The 19,068-nt window shown below is 42.6% G+C and overlaps 1 protein-coding gene across 8 annotated transcripts in view; it reads right to left on the bottom strand.

Moving 5' to 3' along the window:
* Positions 1-16,212: 16,212 nt before the first annotated feature.
* Positions 16,213-19,068, bottom strand: part of BIN1 (bridging integrator 1) — a 129,625-nt gene continuing 126,769 nt past the window's right edge. For all 8 annotated transcript variants that reach the window (XM_044437929.1, XM_044437923.1, XM_044437921.1 and 5 more), the window contains 3 exons: positions 18,915-19,025; positions 17,256-17,357; positions 16,213-16,699 (listed from right to left, as the gene is read on the bottom strand). In XM_044437929.1, the coding sequence (XP_044293864.1) occupies positions 16,592-16,699; positions 17,256-17,357; positions 18,915-19,025 (321 nt within the window). In that variant the 3' untranslated portion in view covers positions 16,213-16,591. The remainder of the gene's footprint in view (positions 16,700-17,255; positions 17,358-18,914; positions 19,026-19,068) is intronic.

Raw genomic sequence — 19,068 nt, 5'->3', positions numbered from 1 at the left:
GCGTGTGTTTGCAGTGCTTTTTTTCTTTATATTCTGGTTATATATATAACCACTCCTCACTAAGGTACAGTAAAATGCACTAACATAACATTACTAACAAATTCTAATATAGAGGTGCCTCATATTTCAACTTAATTCATTTCAGGAGGCCGTATTTGCTGTTTAAGTTATCAAAATGGGTATTGTTTAGAGTCTGAGAATAGATTAATTCACTTCCCAGTATTTCTAATGGGGAAAATTGATTTGGACTTTGAATGATTCAGCGCTCAAATAGCCTCCTGAAACAAATTAAGTTTGAGGTATGAAGTATCACTGTATTTTTAATCTTGTAAGCCTTTCTGAGAGCCAAACTGTTCTCCTTTTTGGTTATGGAGGACAATATAGAAAAGCTTTGCATAGATAAATAAACACATGTGATTTAAAGTAATACCAGAATGTTCTTGTTAAAATAAAGAAGGAAAGAAAAGTAACATAAATAAGGCTGGGAAATTTGGGAGAGGTCATAGTGGACTCCAGGCTCTCAGGATCTGCAGTGTGTTCTACAAGCAGGAGGTCCACCAACTGCAAAAGAGATGCCCTGAAGGGCAGTCAAGTAGTTGGAAGTAAGATAAGCAGGGCTCTTCTGATGACTCAGCCAAGGAATTTGTTTTCTCTACCGGAACCAAAGTCCTTTTTCACGCCCAAGCCCCCTCTTGCTTTACACACAGAAACAGAACGTCATTCATTTCAGCAACCTATCACTTAGCTCTATTTATGTTGCTATCACTATTGTTCAACAGTTGGGGATCAGAAATCCCAATACTGCAGATCCCCCTCCCCCAAGAAATACCAGGAAAACCTGAAGTGCCTTCTGCACACCTGTGCCCTTGGACACTCCCACCTGCCACTGGTGGGTGCACATTGCAAGCAAAAACTAACAGTGTTGGGCAAGCAGTTCTTCAAGGAAGTTGCCATTACTTACCATCTCAATGAAAAATCTCCAATAAGCCTCTGAAGTCCCCTGTGCTCCCTAAAATACTTTTTTAATGACTACATTAACCAATAATACTGTTCACATTGTCATTACAGATGTGGCAACAGCACAACACAGAAAAAACTAGGGGTGGGGATCTACCTTCTTTACATGGATCTAATTTTCTCTGTGTCATGACCAGAATCTACATTTCATTCTCTAAAATCGTTAGCTCAAGTTTATGTACAGAAAGAAAACTGTAACCACTTTTGGATAAAAGGGAAAAAAAAGATTTGAGTGCTTTGCCTATGGACTTTAAGGGGTGCAATCATATCCTCCAATTGAATCCCAATTAATTAAATCTTGGTGGCTGGCTAGGCTTAATTAAATAAAAATGTGAAGCGAGTTTAAGTAAGGGCAATTAGATGGAAATGTAGTGTGGCTGGATATGAATGCTGATTAACCTAATAACAGACAGTAGCACAGCTTTATGGGAGCTAAATGGTTGGTTTAATGGATAGAATGGCTTATAGTGTGCAATATATAAAGTCCTTAACAATAAACATTTAATTAGCAACCCCTCTTCTGTTTTTCTTCAATGTGCAGAGTAAAGCGGTTAATAAAATAAGTCACCGGATTGGAGTAATTTATGTCTTAGTGAAAACTAATCTTCAGCTGCACTGGTGGTAACAAATAGAAAATGTCTGTTTCTCGGAGATTCTAGAAGGCTTGAAAAGCTGGTGCTTTGTCACACATTTCACATCCTCAAGGTCAGCATTCAAGGGTATACCTGCCCATTTGCTCCTCAGAACAGCCCTTTGAGACTGGTTAAGTTGCAAGTGACTTTCCCAGGGCCATCTAAGCATCCCAGAGCTGAAATAGGTTTGCCTAAGTTCAGTCATAGGTCATTCTCCCTTGAACATGCAGCCAGACAAATTATGCTGCACAGTTCAGAACAACATACCACCTGCATTTCAGGTTGGACCAAAACACTTTCCTGCCAAAGACAGAAGAGGAAGTGGTACCCCAACCCTCTGGAACTTGCCCCTGAAGTTTAAATGCATAAAACCCCAAACCAGCACCATTACTTGGAGTGTGAAGCAGGAATTCCTACCAGCAGCTCTCTCCCTCCCTCATAGTATCAATACAACCCTAAAAAAAATGAAAAGGGTGTAATCCTATGCATGTTTGGCCAGGAAAAAGTCCTACAACTCCCAGCATCCCCCACTGACAATTTTTGTCTAAGCATGCTTAGGATTGTGTCCTTAGCAACTTACAATTCCCTGCCCTTTCATGACACTCAACTCCCTAGAGCACATGTGCTCTTCCTATATCACCAAACATGCTTGACTTGTCATCTGACTCCGATAGCATAAGGAGAAGCATCTCCAGGGAGCATCATGTTTCCATAGGGCAGCTTTCAGGATGGCTGCATGCAGCAGTGGTTAGAGGTACTCCATGCCATTCTAGCTGTGTTCTTGCTTCATGCTCTGCAGCCTGCAGGAGCAGCAGGAGAGGAAGCCACACCTGGTGCTCCGGAACTCTCCTGGACCATGCCAGCATCCTCTGCCCCCTCCCACCACCAGAAATGCAAGAAACCCCCTGCCTCTGCTTCTCCCTTTTGCTTTGCATTAGAGATTCTGCATTAGAGATTAGACTTTGCATTAGACTTTGCATTAGAGATTCTGGTCTTCAGAGCAGGAAAAAGTGCCAGCAACTGATGGCAAAGGGGAAAAGGAACCAGCAGGAGCAGGTCAAGGGTTTCCTTATTCTCTCTGGCCAAAATGAAAGGCATGAGGTGTTGTGAGTGGGTGGGGTGCAGAGAATCAGCCAAGTGGGTTTCTGCAGTCACCTGACTGGTGACTCACCAAAAGCAGAAGTGAAATTGCTTGAAATAGGTAGTTACAAGCAGCATAGATGAAGCACGCTCCTCACAGGTCCAGCAGCCCGATCCCAGCACTGTGCCAGCCAATTCGAGCCCCCTTTGAGGCCGGAGGCGATGATGCTCAGCAGTGTCCTCCAGGTGGTGCCTCTCCCAGTCTGGAGAGATGCTCTCGGCAAAGACAAGCAATCCCGCCCACCCCCGCACCCACTCCAGTTGGCAAGGTCCTCATCAGCTGGAAGGAAGGAAGGAAGGAAGGAAGGAAGGAAGGAAGGAAGGAAGGAAGGAAGGCCCACTGTTTGTCAGTGGTGCTCACATTTATGGCAATCACAAATGCCCAACTCCAGCTGGTGAGGACTCCTGGGGAGCCAAAACTGGAGGCAGCCCAAGCCAGGGCTTTTGTGGATGAGAGTATGGGAGGCACCTCAATGTTCCTGCAGTGTTTGCTGGGATACCTGCAGGAGAATCAAGGTGGAGAAGTTGGCTCCAAAGGTATAAGATGCCTGATCATCTGCTGGGCCTATCAGGATCACCTGGGCAAACAGGACACACCAGCAAGCATTCTTTGTGTCGTGCAAACCTGCCCAAGGGATGCACACCTGCATTCGTCTGTTGTGAAGAAAGATGAGAGGCCACTTTAGATCTGTGTCACTTGTGTGTGTTTAGAATCCAGTGTGGTGAATAAACACACCCACTGCTTCCTTTCCAGCACCTCCAGTACCTTACACACTCACATTTCCCGCTTACTTCATATATGCAGGGTTCTGTCCATTGTTTTTCCCACTCTGAGTAGACCATTGAAAGAAATAGGTTTTAAATTAGACTACGGTTGGAGACAAAATTCAGTTTGCTCAGATTTCTTTTTCCTACTTCTAGCAGTTTAACACTGAATGTTTTTCTCAATGCTGAAGGGAGACTTCTAAGTTACCTTCAAACACATTTACTTGGAATTTATCTTTTCTGGCATGCTTATAATTGGTTTAAAACAAGACAAGGCAGTAGCATCTACTTTCCTGGCACAATGTAAATTTTCTGAGATGATGGGGAAAAGAGAGCAATGAAAACTCAGCTACTGAATTTAGAACACCCAAAATTATGTTTATTGCACATGCAGAAATGCTTCAGAGAAAGAGTAACTTAGGGTGAAATCCTGTGCATGTTTTGACAGAAAAAAGTCCTACAAACCCGACCATGTCCCAGCCAGACATACTGGGAATTGCAGGACTTCATTCTATCTAAACGTGCATTGAATTATTACTGTGAAATGACTAGATTGACTGGGATTGCATTTGTTCATTAAGCTAGATGTATAGCGTAGGTAGAGGCCCCCTATAAGGCCTGGACTTTATAGGACACTGAGTCCAGACTTACGATAGGACTTCCCAAAACCACACCTATGGATTTATATGACTCTCCTCTTTAACTCCTGAGCTGTGTAATCCAAAACTAGCACACAGGGTAAGATATGCTAACCTTCGAATCCACCCAGAGCTGAACTCAGGTATCTAAAAGAATATGTCTACATTTATTTCTGTAACAGGCCCACCCTCAGAACAGTAATTTGCTAAATAGTAATGCTTCTTCCACAATCCAGCTAGCACAGCTCTGTTTCCAAGAACTTCTTTCCCTCTCCTCTCATGCACCCTTTGGCTAAGATTCAGAACCACTTTTCCACTGGCAGGATACCACTGACAGAAGAGAACTTCTGTGTCCTCTCTTCCTGCTCTGCATCCAGCATGCCCTCCAGATCGGCAGCCTCACCATTTTGCTGCCTCTTTCCTGCTCATCACAAGCCGACTTGTTTCATGACCTAGCAAAGATGAGTAGTCCCTTATTAGCAAGAACAATCCAAGGCGAAGAGCCTGATCTTTCGCAGTCAGCAGCAAGCTAATGAATCCCAGGCTCTCGCAAAGTCGCCGCTCCTGCTTGATTTATTTATAGCTCTGCAAATTGAACACACAGTACAAGACCCAGGACAGACGGATGGCCAATCACGCCTGGGTTTCATTTGAGCTGCTAATGAAGAAGAAAGGGACGCCGTGTCTCCGCAGAGCTGTGATACATTTGGCTTCAGGCACAAGTCATCCTGAGACAAAGCTGCCAACCCCACATCTGAAGCATCATTAATTTATGGTCCTACTGAGCACCTGCTGTGGCGGCTGCCAAAGACACTTCACCCAGGGAAGGCATCAGCATGGCAACAGCGGAGGCACAGGAGTTATTTACTGATAGAACAAACGTTGTCTTTTACTTTGTGACTTTTACTGCATCTGCTGTGCATTAAATGTGGAAAGTCATGCTGCAAGGATATGACAAGTAGGTGGCCAGCTTCGGTGCACTAGCAGAAGGTTGCTTACTGAAGCTCAGCATGTGGTGCTGCTCACCGGAAGATCCCCAAGTGCATACCCCACGATCATGGAGCTCTGCACTCAGTGTGATTGATCAGTACGGGAGGTGATGAAGAGATCCTTGGGCAGGGGCCAGTTGTGCCCCGGCACTAGCACGAATGTCGCTGCACAAGCATAAGGCAACGCTCAAGCCACATTAGCGCTTGGAAAAGCCATGTTAAAAGGCAGCGGATGGCTGCTGCAATGTGGTTCTCTCACTGACTTTCAGCAGCAATTCAGCCATTATCATAGGCAGTGCTTATATAGTGCAAGCTTTGCTTGATCCCAGCTGAACATTGTAAGTGCTAGTGCTGGAAATGACTGGATGCTTTGGACTGCGCTTCCCAGAGAGGTCCGCCTGGTGCCTTCATTATTTGTTTTTCAGCGCCAGGCTAAGACTTTTTATTTAAACAATATTTTAATAACTAATATCATCTATAGGTTTCAATTTGCAGCCAGGGTGAATCTGGATTTTATTTGTATTATTTGTATTGTGTTTATTTATTTTATATAAGCCATCCTGAGGCTATGTGATGGGACAGCATACAAAAATTCTAAATAAATAAATGTTACTCATCAATTTAATCCTAAGCACAGGTGTGTGGGAACTGACTGATCCCAAAGAAAGGCCTCTTCAGGGAAACTGTTGTGCACAGTGAGATGTTGACTGAACGGATCCACAAAGCACTGATATCACTGGGGCCAATTACCAATCTAACTGTTGTTTTGCCACCCTATCTAGACCCAGTGCTGTTGTACTCAATCCACATCTTGGCATCTGTGAGGCATAACATAAGTTGACTTCTAACATTTTGTGAATGCTTTCTCCAAAGGTGCCGCATTTAAAATAATTTGTAACTGATCTGTGCCTGCATTTAACGTACATCCATTCCTTCCTGTCAGGGGTATAGCTGGGGAACTTAAGGACTCCCCCACCTACTTTCCAGCAAGAGTGACACAGTGATTTGAAACAGGGACTTCAGAAAGCATTCCTGAGAAATCCACCACAAAGTCATAGGCTAGCATAGGTTTCTGAGGACATTTTTACAAGTGTGCATTCAAATAATGAGGAATTTTTCATTCTACTGTAATGTGAACCAGCTGGTGGGCTCCAGAGAGCATGGGAAGGGTTAGTTTGTAACTGGGAAAATGCTATAAATCCAGGTGCCAGCCTAGCAGGAATCTGGTGCCAAAGGCCTTGGGAGTCATTCTCCTCCCTTTGTGAAGAGAACTGTCTAAAATTATGGCCTCAAGGATGGCAGAGAGAACAGCTATGGGCTGCTACCAATTGACACCTGGAGCAAATGACTCCCTGCAAAGACTGGGAGATGGGCCTCACCCCTCAGGTCAGCTGACCTAGGTTGGTGGCAGGAGGTCTAAAGCCAGGAGAGAGGGGGGCTCTTTGTCCCTCCCTTGAGATGCTACAGTCTGCTGCTCTTGCTCCTTGCCAAAGACTGCTGTGTCACCCGGCATATCCCGAGCCTGTGGAAGGTAGAACCTCTGTAAGTATACAGATAGAGATTTCTTATTTTCTTTCCGAGTGGGCCAACAAGGTCCTGGGAGCTGGGGTTTCTTGGCTGGCTGTACACTGTAAAGTTGCTGCTGTTCAATTTCCCTTTCCCCCTCCTTTCCCCTATTTTATCCTTTTAGTCTGTTTGTTCTAGAAAATTCCACCCCAATATTTTACCCTTTTAGTAAACTGTTTCTTCCCCAAGCTTGGGTGTGCCATGTGCTAAATCTGTTGACTAGTCCCAGATTGAGGGACCAGGGAAGTTTTGTGCTGGATTTTGCCCAGTTGGCCTGACAGCTTCGCATTACATCTACCATCTCTGAATTAAAACCTGAAATGCAGTATATGCTTTCCCCTTTGCTCTGTGAGCCAAAATAAATACCTGGTACCTCAGGAAAGGAGTAGACAAGCCCACTTCATGAAGAACTTCCATTGTGAGCCCCAGCTCACTCGGCTTTCATGAGCAGGCTCTTACTTACCTCCAATCTACCCGACTGATGATGCGGCTAGGGTGGCCATATAGGGTGGCCTTTATAGAAATCAGTTCTCTGTTTTGAAAAGCTGTCAGAGGGCAGCCCCCCTTTTGACTGTACCTTCTATGTGAACATTTGTTTGGTTAAAAAGCAAAATAAAATGGGAGAACAAGGGTCTTGAATTTATCCATCCGCAGTTCACACTTGGGTAAGACTGAGTAAGCACACAAGTCTCCGTCCTGATTCACATGATACAAGAGCCCATGGTGTGTTGTCCCTCTTCTTTCAGAGTGGGGGACAACATACTCTATCTGACCCCCACAGGAAAGCTTAAGTGTGGGTTCTTAACCATGCACAGGCCACCTTGAGAACCTACGCCTTCTTGCTGGATTTTTCAGGCTGGCCTGCATGACCCCTGAACCCATCCCTGTTCGTTCGCCATGGTCTGTCTCAAAGGGCTACCCAGAGGCCTGGTAGGAGCACCAAAAAACCTTGACTGCTCCTTGCAGGGCCCTCTGCCTTCCTCCCCCAGTTCAGTACTTCAGTTGACAGCAGCCAGCTTTATCCCAGTTTTCATAGCCATACATAAACGTGGACTCTTGGATAACTGTGAGGGGCCCCAATTCAGGACCAGGAAGAGTTCTTTTTACCAAAATTTCCATCCAGTGGGACGCTTTAAAAGGGGGGGGGGCTTCTAAGTGTGTTTCCTTTTCTAACTCCCCATGGAGATATTTTGGCATCAAACTGGAGGGCAAAAGCTTAAAGTGACTTTCTTGAATCACAATGGGGCTCACACACTTACCCTGAGAGACATACGCGCACACACATAGTTGGGCTGGGAAGATATTCATCCTCACCTGGGATGCACAGCTCAGAAGTCCTCTTTTCTGAAGTATTAAAGAAAACAGTAACAACAATAAATCCTCAGACACCTCTTCCTAAAAAGTGGCAGGCCTGCTCCCACATATGCTGCATGTATGTTAAAGTAGATGCTTCACAAGGCTAAAGGGGCAGGAGAGAGAAATCCATCCCTGCAGGAGTATAGGCGGGTTGTGTTCCAAAGGCCCTTGAGATGTGCTGGAGCAGCTGGAAGGACAAGGAAAAGCAAACCATGGCAAGCTGAAGGGTTCCTGATCTTCTGCCCTCACCAGCATGGCTTATCAAGCAATTAACAACCCACTGTGGCTTATCAGGACATGCAAATCAGCCCACTCACTGGATTTGCATGTCCAGAGAGAAGGAAATAAGCTTGAAAGCAATTAGCAATAAGCTTGAAATAAGCTTGTCATGTCATGCAAACCCAGCCATGGTGGTTTGTTGCTGTAGGAAATAAGCCACCCAGAACCCACAGGCTGTTGGATTTTCGGTTGTGGTGGGTGCTCCGACCAATGCCAGCAAGGTGGGGTTAGGATAGTGGCGGGGGGGGGGGGGGGGGGGGGGGGGAGGATGCTGTGCTCAGGCAAAATGTTAAGCCACCATGGCTTCAAACCCTTAGTTGCTCAGTATATCCTGCAAACCCAGTCAGTTTTCCTCACCATGATGAGTGTATCTCAGGTGGCATCTATACATATACATTGGATTATGCACATTTTATGCAACTCTGTATACTCTGCTTTGGTGGTGCATATCCCTTTTTATTTTTTAATTTTTTGGTGATGCACAAACCTTTGAACTGGGACCTTCAGCTGTGACCTATAACAGCTATTTGATCTGTAGCAAATTAGTGGGTGATGTATATCTACAAGCTGCATAATACTTCATCTTCTAAATCCAGCAACTTTTTTTTCCTGGTCAGTTGGCAATCTTCACTGAAGAGAGCTTTGTGACATGGAGAGCAAGAGCTAAGCATGAATCACTAAGTGGTGCACATGCAAAACATGTATTCTTCCACTGAGTTACAACTTTTTTTACATTGTGATGAAGTGCATATGTATTTTACTCAGAAGTAAGTTCTAATGTTAACATGGATTCAGGCATTATGAATGATGGGAATTCTAACTCTGAAACAAGAGCCTAAAGAGAATAAGAATTTGCACTACTTTGTATTTCTGTAATGGTCTTTAACACAATCTTTGCTTTGTGTGCCCTACAATTCCATATACTAGTATAGCATTAAGAGCTCAGCAAACCACAAATTTATTTCACAATATTCATAGTAGTGCCATTCTACAAAGATGACATACTATTATAATAATTTGTATACAAGAATGAAGATGTGTGAGACTGAGAAAATATTTTAAATGAACTTCCTTCTACAAAAAAAAAAAAAACACAAGGAGGCAGGATGACAAAAAATTATATTTCTGAAGATAAGGGATAAACAATGAAGTATATGTCACCAAAAGTGGAAATCACATTTCTCAGTACACCAGGATTTGTTTTATTCTTTTTGTAAAATGAAAGGAAATACCACCCAAAATGTCAGCTGTTCAAGGAGTTACAGGGTCAAAGTAAGTGGCTGAAATAAAATTTAAAAATAATATTTTTTCTGTAAAATACAGAGAATGAAAGTCATTAAGTTAGCAGAGCATTGGAAAACAGGGATAACATCCAGTGAACATCAGGTAAGAAGACTGTATCCATTAGGAATACAAATGAGAATTTAAGTGAGAGAATTACATAGGCAGAAGATATCAAAACAGAATTGCAAATGTTCATGTATTTAGCTTTCTAACAATGCAGAATAATTTGCATTCTTGGCTTTATTAGGGTGTCCCCAGAGCAAAAGTAAATAGGGCAGCAGGAAGGATTCTGATTTGACAAGTTAAACAGCAGCAGTTATCTGGATTTTTATTTTAGGACAAGAGCTTGCACACATGCTACCATAGATAGCTGTGGTAAAATGCACACACACACGCACGCACACACACACCTGGAAGGGAGGACAAGAGAAGTAGGAGCTGCTATCTAGTAAACCTCACTGAATAGGGTGACATGCATTCCAAGCCAGTACCCAAACCTCATCATAATTTACCTGATTTCTGATTTGGACAGTTTTAGCTAGCATAGCACCACTTCATTCACTCGCATCCCAAATCCAGTCCAAATCCACTTTCAATATTTCATGTTTGCTTTAAAAGTAGGTCTAATCATTATTACCTGTATACTTTCCAACCCCTCATAATGGTTTAATCTTTCACAATCTTTTTTGTGTATATAGTATAGAAAGGCCTGGCTGTCCATGCACTATAAAGGCTATAAAAAGCTACACCTTCTAAGCCAACTGTAATGCTTCTCTCTGCAACAGCTATGCTACATATATAGTGGGAAAGGTAGGCCCACTAGTCAAGAGGCACCCTTGGGTTCATCCCTGTCCAGTTCTTAGGTTTCTCTTCAAGTGGGCAGAGGCAGGCAACTGACTTCCCATTGCTAAAGGATGGCAGTTTCGGAAGGAAAAACCCTCCTTTCCCAGCTTGGTTGCTTCTAAACCCCTTGGAAGAGTGGTGTTTCCACAAGAAGCTAACCAGAGCATCAAGGGAAACCGTGGCCAATGACAAGCTACTTAGTGATGCCCAGCATTAGTAGAACTCTGGCAGTCCCAAAATCTTGAGGCTACACTCTGCCCAGCAGAGCTTAGGAGCAGGTGAGGAATGGGGCAGTGGGGCTTTCATCGCTACAGTGCTCACCTGGAGCAGCTCAGTAAGACCAATTTAAACATGAATATTGACTAATTTATGAAGTATTATGCTTAACTATGACTGAAAGCTTAGCTCTATATTAAGTTCAGGAATCCACTATCCTATAGGAACTCCCTGAAGAAACCTTCCTTTTTCTGTTACCTTTTACTGGTTCGTGTGTGGCTGAATCCAAAAGCGAAAGTGTGATATATGTTGTGCATATGGATAGTCCAAGATGCTTACTCTATACAAAACAGTGAAGGGTGGTTTTCCATAGGAATAAACAATCTTGTAATAACATTAATGTAGTTGAATTCCACCCGGGAGTTTGCACTTTTAGTTGGCTGAAGAGCCAAAAAAGACAAGGATTGGTTGTCTAATTTGTATCATCAGTTCAAGATTCAATAACTGCCTTGGGATACAATCACACTTGTTGGGCATACGAACCAACTTTAGCCTTAGAACAGGGAAGGTTTTTCCAAAGGCTACAAATGTTCCTTTCTGAACACACAGTTCCTGTAATTGTCTGAATAATTTGTTTAACATAAGCATTATAGATCTTATGAAATGTTGATCTTTCTTAAGTCCAATTCATTTCAATGGCTCTGCTCTAAGTAGGGCTAATATTAGATACACCCATATGACCAACTAGCTTTCTATGTATGGTAAGATAAGGTTACGGTAAAGTGAAGTGTATTTGGGAAAGGAGGACCAGCCTTACCTTTGCAAAATAATCTCTTTAATGAGACATAATCGACATTCTTATATATTTGTAAAAGTTGCCATGTTAGTTTATCACATTTCCCTTTGGTATAGCCACAACCACATCTTTGACTTACAGACTGAAGACACCATGGTATGAAACCAAGCCACAACAAAAACTTGAGCATAAATCCAGTTACGGGGGGGGGGGGGAATGAGCACTTTTTCTGTTCACTTACTGGACAGGCAATATAATACTCAAAGAAAGCACAGCAACTTCCTCAGTCCTTTTCCTAGTTTTACTTTCTCTTCTATCAGCATATCCTACAAACCATACAAACTAGGGCTGTAGCCTGATTTTTTAAAAAATGGTAATCATATGAGTTCTAGTAGATTACCTGATTATATTTGCATAAAGTTGCATGTGGTTAAGGGCAATGGGTTTTTATTCCACTAGTGGGAACATCCATGATCAGAACACTCCTACTGGTGGAAAAGGTCTCCCAATCCTCCCAAGCAGATTTTTGCAGGAAGGAAACAAGAGATTACAAGGCTGGGGGTAATTTGTGAAGATCTCCCATTTAGTCAGAGGAAAAATTCCTCTGAATCAAAGTTCCTCCCTGATGGAAGAAGTCCTCCTGTCTCAGGAAGTTTTTGCTGATTCCAACTTTCTTTTGAAATGACGTACATGGTGTTTCATAGCAAGAATCATCTTGGAAAAGCATGACATTGCAGAAGGATTTTCTACATGGGGCACTGATTGAGCTTTCATGATCCCACTCAGAGGTTTGCAGGTCCTTTACATTTCCTCCTCCTCCTTCCAGGGCACCTCCCAAATTTTCCATGCATTTTTATGGCTCTTTAAAAAGCCAAGGATTATGCATTATTTTCTTCAATGATGCCGTTATTCACTACAGAAACCTTGTATATCTAAATCCCACTCTATACCGCAGTGCCAGCTTGTATTGGGTAATAGGATATATAGAAAGGCAGAGAGAAACACACATATATCCTGGAAAAAAACTTTGTGTAAAAGGCGATTCTTCTTCCCACAAAAGGGGAAAAAAGCCTCAGTAAATCACCAGGTTAAATGCCTCATGTACCAGCATCCAGAGAATGTCTTTGCTTCCATATGCAGTTTTTAATAGTTTATATTTTTAAAAATCTCCTGCCAAACTAATTGAAGGTACCTTTTAAGTCAATTAAAGATGTTTTGGATGGATTAATTTAGAAAATCAGTCCCTGAAGTCCTAATACAAGTATATTCCATTATAACATGTAGACTTTCTACCCTTGTGGAAGATCCAGGCCATGTGAGGTGTTTTGGTATCTCCAGCGGAATTATTCCTTCTGGCTTGAGCAACTTTCTCAAGCAAACTGAACTGCTTTCCCTATTGCAGCAGCTAAAGGAAATTTAATGAGACCTGAAAACTTCAAACTGTTCCACCATACTTTTAAAGACCCATAGCAATAGCATTGGTACTTCATCAGAATACAAAATCACTAAGGTAGTAATACAGTACTTGATGGCTGCTTTTCTACAACAAAATTTTAAAAAATGACCAGAAAAGTTTGTAACACCTGCCTGAAAAAGATATTATGAAAGAATGATTTTCATCACAAAAGAAAACAAGAAACTAGAAGTCAGAAAAACTTCTGTTCTGTTTTTCTATTATTTAGAAAAACAATGAGTGTCATCCCTTGATTCTGGAAATAGACTCGTCATTTTTTTAAAAATCCACAGGGTTGGATTTTTATTTTCCTTTTACATAAAAATAGATATCCCACTATTTTAGTTGATATTACTTTACAGATGCCTCACAGTGTTTCCCTTTAAAGAAAAAAATGGTTTTACAAATACCATAAAATAGATTTGAAGGGCGTAAGAATAAGGATCAACTGCAGTAACTACCAGGATTAACAGTGTAGTAACTTAAAAATTTATAGTGGACTAGTTTTGGGAGATGGTAGTTCCAGAACACAGACGAATTTAAACTTTCACCAGGTCCAGAAAGCACTGCCATTGCTTCCCTACTCTCCACCCACAAAGTCCATTCAGTCAAATCTTTAGCTTGGAAACACTTGAAAGCAGGGCCATTGGACCTCTTTGAGTCCAAGGGCCAAATTCAGTTTCACAGATGCTCTCCGGGTCCATTTTCCAGAGTCAGGCAGGGCCAAAGACAACAGAGGCAGGACAAAAATACCAGCAAATTTCAGCCTGAAGCTCTTGTTGCTAGGAACTAAATCCTAGGAGAGGCATTTCAACTTTTTAGAATGGGGGGGGGGGGGAGTGCACAAAACCTGAGAAACCACTCACCTGGGGAAAGGGGGAGCATCTGGGAAACCCAAGACGACCAGGTTTGGCCTCCAGGTTTGACACCTTGCACACTTGTTATAAAGAGTGGAGCCGTTCCACAAGAGGCTGATGAAGTAGCTCTAAGTGCAAACATAAGTATCACTGAGCTGCAGCACTCACACATATTTCCAAAAAGCTTTTAGGTTAGCGTGTGCCCTCTTCATCATGCAGTGGCTCTGGATGGCGATTTAAATGTGAAATACAAAACTGGACCAGTGTCTTGTTAGTGACCAAAAGAAAAGTTCCACTTTTGGAGCTATAGTTCAGGATTGTGGCACAATCTCACTCCCACCCACCTCCCCCACCCCTCATGATTGTACAGACTATTTTAACCTTAACCAAATTTTTATTTTTCCTTTTCTTAGTAGTGTAATCTGGCTTGCTATGCTTTTCTAACAGCAGCATATTTTTGTAAGATTATTCAGTATGCATTCCAGCACAAGAAGAAAGAAGCTGTCTTACAGGAATCCCTTCAAGCCAAATAAAAATACAATTGAAAAATCTGAGGGAGAGCCTGGAAACATGAACCCAGCCGTAAGAGTTCACTGGGGGTATCAGTCATTCAAGGAACGTTTACAGTACCACGGAATTGGATTACACTGGGGAAAAACAAAGATGTTGCTATTGCTAGAAACTTTGTTCACTCCAGAAGCTGTCTGGCAACTAGTTTGCTGATAATAATACACAAAACAACTAACCAGGAGCAACAGACGCAGTACAAATCCAAATATATAAATTAGAGCAATGTTTTCACGCTTTCTACTGAGAAGGAAGTCTTTCCACCTCCACTTTTCCACTCAGAGAACCCTGGCCTGTGCTGTGCAACTTGTGTGCATCCCAAAGGACCCTGAGGCGCATTCCAGGATGCATGTTCAGCTCAACAAGGCCATGGCCAGAACTGATGGACCTCAGTGTTGTGGATTGCAGTTCATGCAAGTGCAGCCTAAAATCACTAAGCTGCCATCTGTTGCTCCCCAGTACAGTGAAGGATCAGTAAAGGCGGGCAAGTTGTTTGGTAAGAAAGCTGGCCTTCCATCCGGGGCTTTCTCACCGTGAAGCTCCTGATCATCTCTGAGGAATCCCAGCATTTCTTAAAACGACATTTGAAACCCACTGCATTTATTCACAGGCACACCATCTCCAAGCTGGCATCTTACATTGCAGTAGCTTAGAAGGGAGACATTTCCTTTTCAACCGTGTTTTTAAAAACAAGATATGATGTTCATGTCTCATCTGTTCCATGCTGACCCCAGTCTTATGAGCCGCTGCACTGCCAAGTCAGTGTGCAGGGCAGAGTGCAAAAGCGGCTGCACCAGAATGCTTTTCACAGTGATTCTGCACGTAGTGCCAGGAGGTCACATGGGCGGAGCAGCATATGAGGGCAGGTTGCCAGGCAGGCAGCCACTGCCATCAGTTCACCTATGTGGCCCCCAGGGAGGCATCTCTACCACAAAGCCAGCCACACCGGTGCAACTGTATGGACTTCGTATTTGGTATTGATTTCGTATCATGTCTTGTAGCACAGGGCCAGCTGATGGGTGTCACAGCTGGATGATTTGTCAAGCATTGGGCACCCCTAAAGCTACACCGGTGCAAGTCACTGTAACCTGTGCTCAAGATCTAGAGGCTTAAGCGTGAGAATGAATGGTTGGAGGGGGTGCATCTGCATGCCTCCCCAAAATAAAGAGGAAATAAAAACTGGAAACGAAGCTTTGAATTTCCTCAGCTGAAATGAAACTGTTAAGTGGTCTTTCCCTCATGTTTTGTCATTTTGTAAATCTCCCTCCACCCCTCTCATTAAGATGCAGCAGAATGTATAGCCAGTTCCAAGCTCAGCTTAACAATTCAAGAATAGATTATTTAGAAAAACAAAACAAAACCCCCCAAAAAGCTACAATTAGACTTTTGCAGTGCTTCTCTCTCTCTCTCTCATTCTCTCTCTTTCTCTCTCTCTCTCTCTCTCTCCTTCTTTCCTTCCTTCCTTCCTTCGTAAAGGATGAAAAAACCAAATGCCAATATAATATTTTGAACCACTTCTTTGAAAAAGCACTGGATTCAGTATAGCTTTCTTGATTTCCATTTCTGATATGCACTCACAGTTAATTTGTATAAATCACAGTTCTTGTTAGGTTTTCCAAAGAAAGAATGACACATGCACGCACACGCACTCACACACATATATAATCATAATTTGTGAACACTGTACACTAAATATTTCTTTTCAAGAGCATGACAGGTATTGGGCATATGGCAACAGGTCTGAATAATTTCCAGGGTCTGAAATCCAGGGATGCCACATAAGCAACTTTAGCCACAAGACAGGTTGACTACACTTTCTCACAAAGTAAACTTTATTGTGTAGTTTCAGGATAATGGGACAGTTAGTATTTCACGGCTTATGATGCTGAACACACCCTAATTCCAATTCACACAAAATTACTCTGCCACTTTGGTAACCATCTTTTGAACACTGTTCAAATCAAAAGGAAAAATGACTCTTTTTTCAACCTGTCTTTCTTTATTACCTATATATTTCATAATAACACTTTGAATTCAATGTACTTCTAAAATGTTGTTTTCTGTGAAGAATCCAACCTTTAGGCTTTTGTTCCTTTAAAATTCTATTATTTTTAGATTCTCCCCAAGGAGCAGTGGGGGGACACCACCTCTTGCACTCTTGCTGAAGAGAGGTCACCGAAGAATAGCTGGATCTCACTGCATCCTTTCTGTGAAATTCTCTGGAAAAACTCCTCGGCATTGGTCAAGATCTTTGTGCTGAAGCCAATCAGACTCTTTCACACCCATCAGCCATCCTTCATCCTGCCAGAGAGAGAGTGGGGGAAGGGGGAAGAGTTCGTCCACTGTGAGCAACCAGCCGCACAGCGCAGATGCCTCTTAATTCACTATACCTGCCCTTGGATGAATAAAGTAATGCTTTATCTATTGTTGGTTATTACCTGCTGCCCCACCTGATAATCGTCACTGTGCTTCTTTTGCATATATTTAAGCATTATCGTCACTACTTTTCATGTTTAAGTATCATTTAACCTGTTTACATTTTTCTCCCCTAACATTAATTTGTATATATACCTTTACGCTGTATGCATCCACAAAAGCTACCATAATAAATATGCTAGTCTTCAAAATGCTATAAGGCTTCTTGTTCTCCTTGCATAAATTTAATCTTTCCTTACAATGTTGTTTTGTTTTGCCTTTCTTGCTGTCCATGTGTCAGGCGCAAGCCTATCTGAAGATGAAGCTACTTGGCTTCATATGCTTAGTACTTCAAGGTTGCCTATAAGTCTGCAATCAACTAAACTAGCTTGTGGGTTGTATCAGCAAAAGGACAAATAAAAAGCTCACAAAATCTTCATACCTGTTCCTCAGGATTCTCAAATGGAATCACCAGGACAACATCCCCAGCCTTCAACTGTAGCTCATCACTATCAGTGGCTGCATAATCATGCATGGCTTGTACCTGCAAAAGGATATAGACTCAAATGAGGGGGCAACTTCTCTTCAGCAAGAGGCAGCCAAGTAAGCTCTGTGCCTGTACGTTCCAGATGACCGCCATGGTGGTTGCCATGACTCAGTGAACTAGAACAGGGTTCTAGACCACCCTCTCTTGGCTCCCCTTGACCTGAGGACACTGAGAGCAAATGGAGAGACCAGCTTGACTTGAGTCATAAATCATCATTTAGGAGATCACCCCGCCCCAGGAGGCAAAGATGGAGGGGGATGCCCTCAGGCCTGCCCTGAGAGGTTTCCCACTGTAGTTCTGAACCTCAGCATCCCTTCCCTTCTTCCCATCCTCAGGCAACCTTAACCCAGCCCTCTTGTGGAGGCAACCCTGGGATGAGTCTTCTCATCCTTCATTTACTTTTCATTGAATTGCACCTCCAAACTCTTAGCTCTTTTTCTCTGATTTGGACCTATGACCCTTTCTTTTTTCACCCATTCTTTCTCTAGTTTACTGGGTGCTTTCTTCATTCCAACACCAGGAGGGGAAACCTTGCTGCTTCTCACAAATCACTTCATTGGTATAGCAACCCAAGTCCTCCTATAACCAAACATAACCAGTTAGCTGCTTCTTATCCTGTGAACCATTTGAATCACGGGGCCGTTGTGGTTGGATTATTATTCCTGAATGATATAAATAAAGGGAGACAGGAATGGCTGCTTCCTTTTGCTTCCTTAGCCAGGTTAGTTAGAAAAGGAGTGGTTTGGAACTGAGCTTTAATTAAAAGGGGAGAAGGAGGGTCCAGTCCCCTTTTCTTCTGTGATGTAGTCCTAAGTTACTATTGTAGAAAAATGATTCAATTAAAATTAGAGTGAACTCAGAGGACTATGTATGCTTTTAAGGACCTCCTATATGTTTCCCCAACAACAATCCAAATTTTGGTCTGGGTTGTACAAGTCTGAATATGTGTAGAAATCTAACAAGCAAGGTCTCGAGGACCATGCCACATAGATCAGTTTCCACGAGGCAATTCATGAATTGTTTCCTATCCCATCCATTTTTATGATGACACTGAAAGAGGCATGATACCTGTAATGTGAGAAGAATTACAATGGTAAATTCCAGTACAGTGGCACACACCAACCATCCGGGCTGCTGAAATTATTTGTTGAAATAAAGTGCATGAGCTGCTTTGTGCATTTCAAAGTAATTTCTAAATGCTAGGTACCAGAATGTCATTAACATGCAAAAAGGTTCACATTTCTCATCTCGTTCCCCTTTAAAACAGACGCTAATTTCTCAGGGGGCAACCTGCCAGCATTATGTCTGATCATGTTGCATTCCCACATATACACCTTCCACATGTAATGACACACATGAAGACCTGCATTTGCTTATGTGAATCCAGCCTATTTTGCACATATTTAACACTGTCACTTCCACTTGGTTTTTTTGTGGATGCCTTGCATCTTTCCTTTTAATCAGCAAATTAATTTTTTTCATGCAGTGCATTTTAAGATGCATGCTCTGCAAGGATGAATGTCTAGCAGACATGTCTCCATGATCCACACTCACCTTAAACAGGAAACCTGGAGGCATGTCAGCTCTCCCAGAGGGAGCTCCACTCTCAACCGTTCCATTGACTGTGGCTGAGAAGGTTTCCACAACTACAGCAGGCAGAGAGCTCTAAGAAGAGGAGAAGAGGAGTGCAATAAAAATGGTCTGAGGC

The sequence above is a fragment of the Varanus komodoensis genome, unplaced genomic scaffold (assembly GCF_004798865.1).
Source record: "Varanus komodoensis strain SLA01 unplaced genomic scaffold, ASM479886v1 scaffold32, whole genome shotgun sequence".
Lineage (NCBI taxonomy): Eukaryota > Metazoa > Chordata > Lepidosauria > Squamata > Varanidae > Varanus > Varanus komodoensis.
Note: the sequence above shows the minus strand (reverse complement) of the source record. Positions and strands in the feature narration are given on the sequence as shown.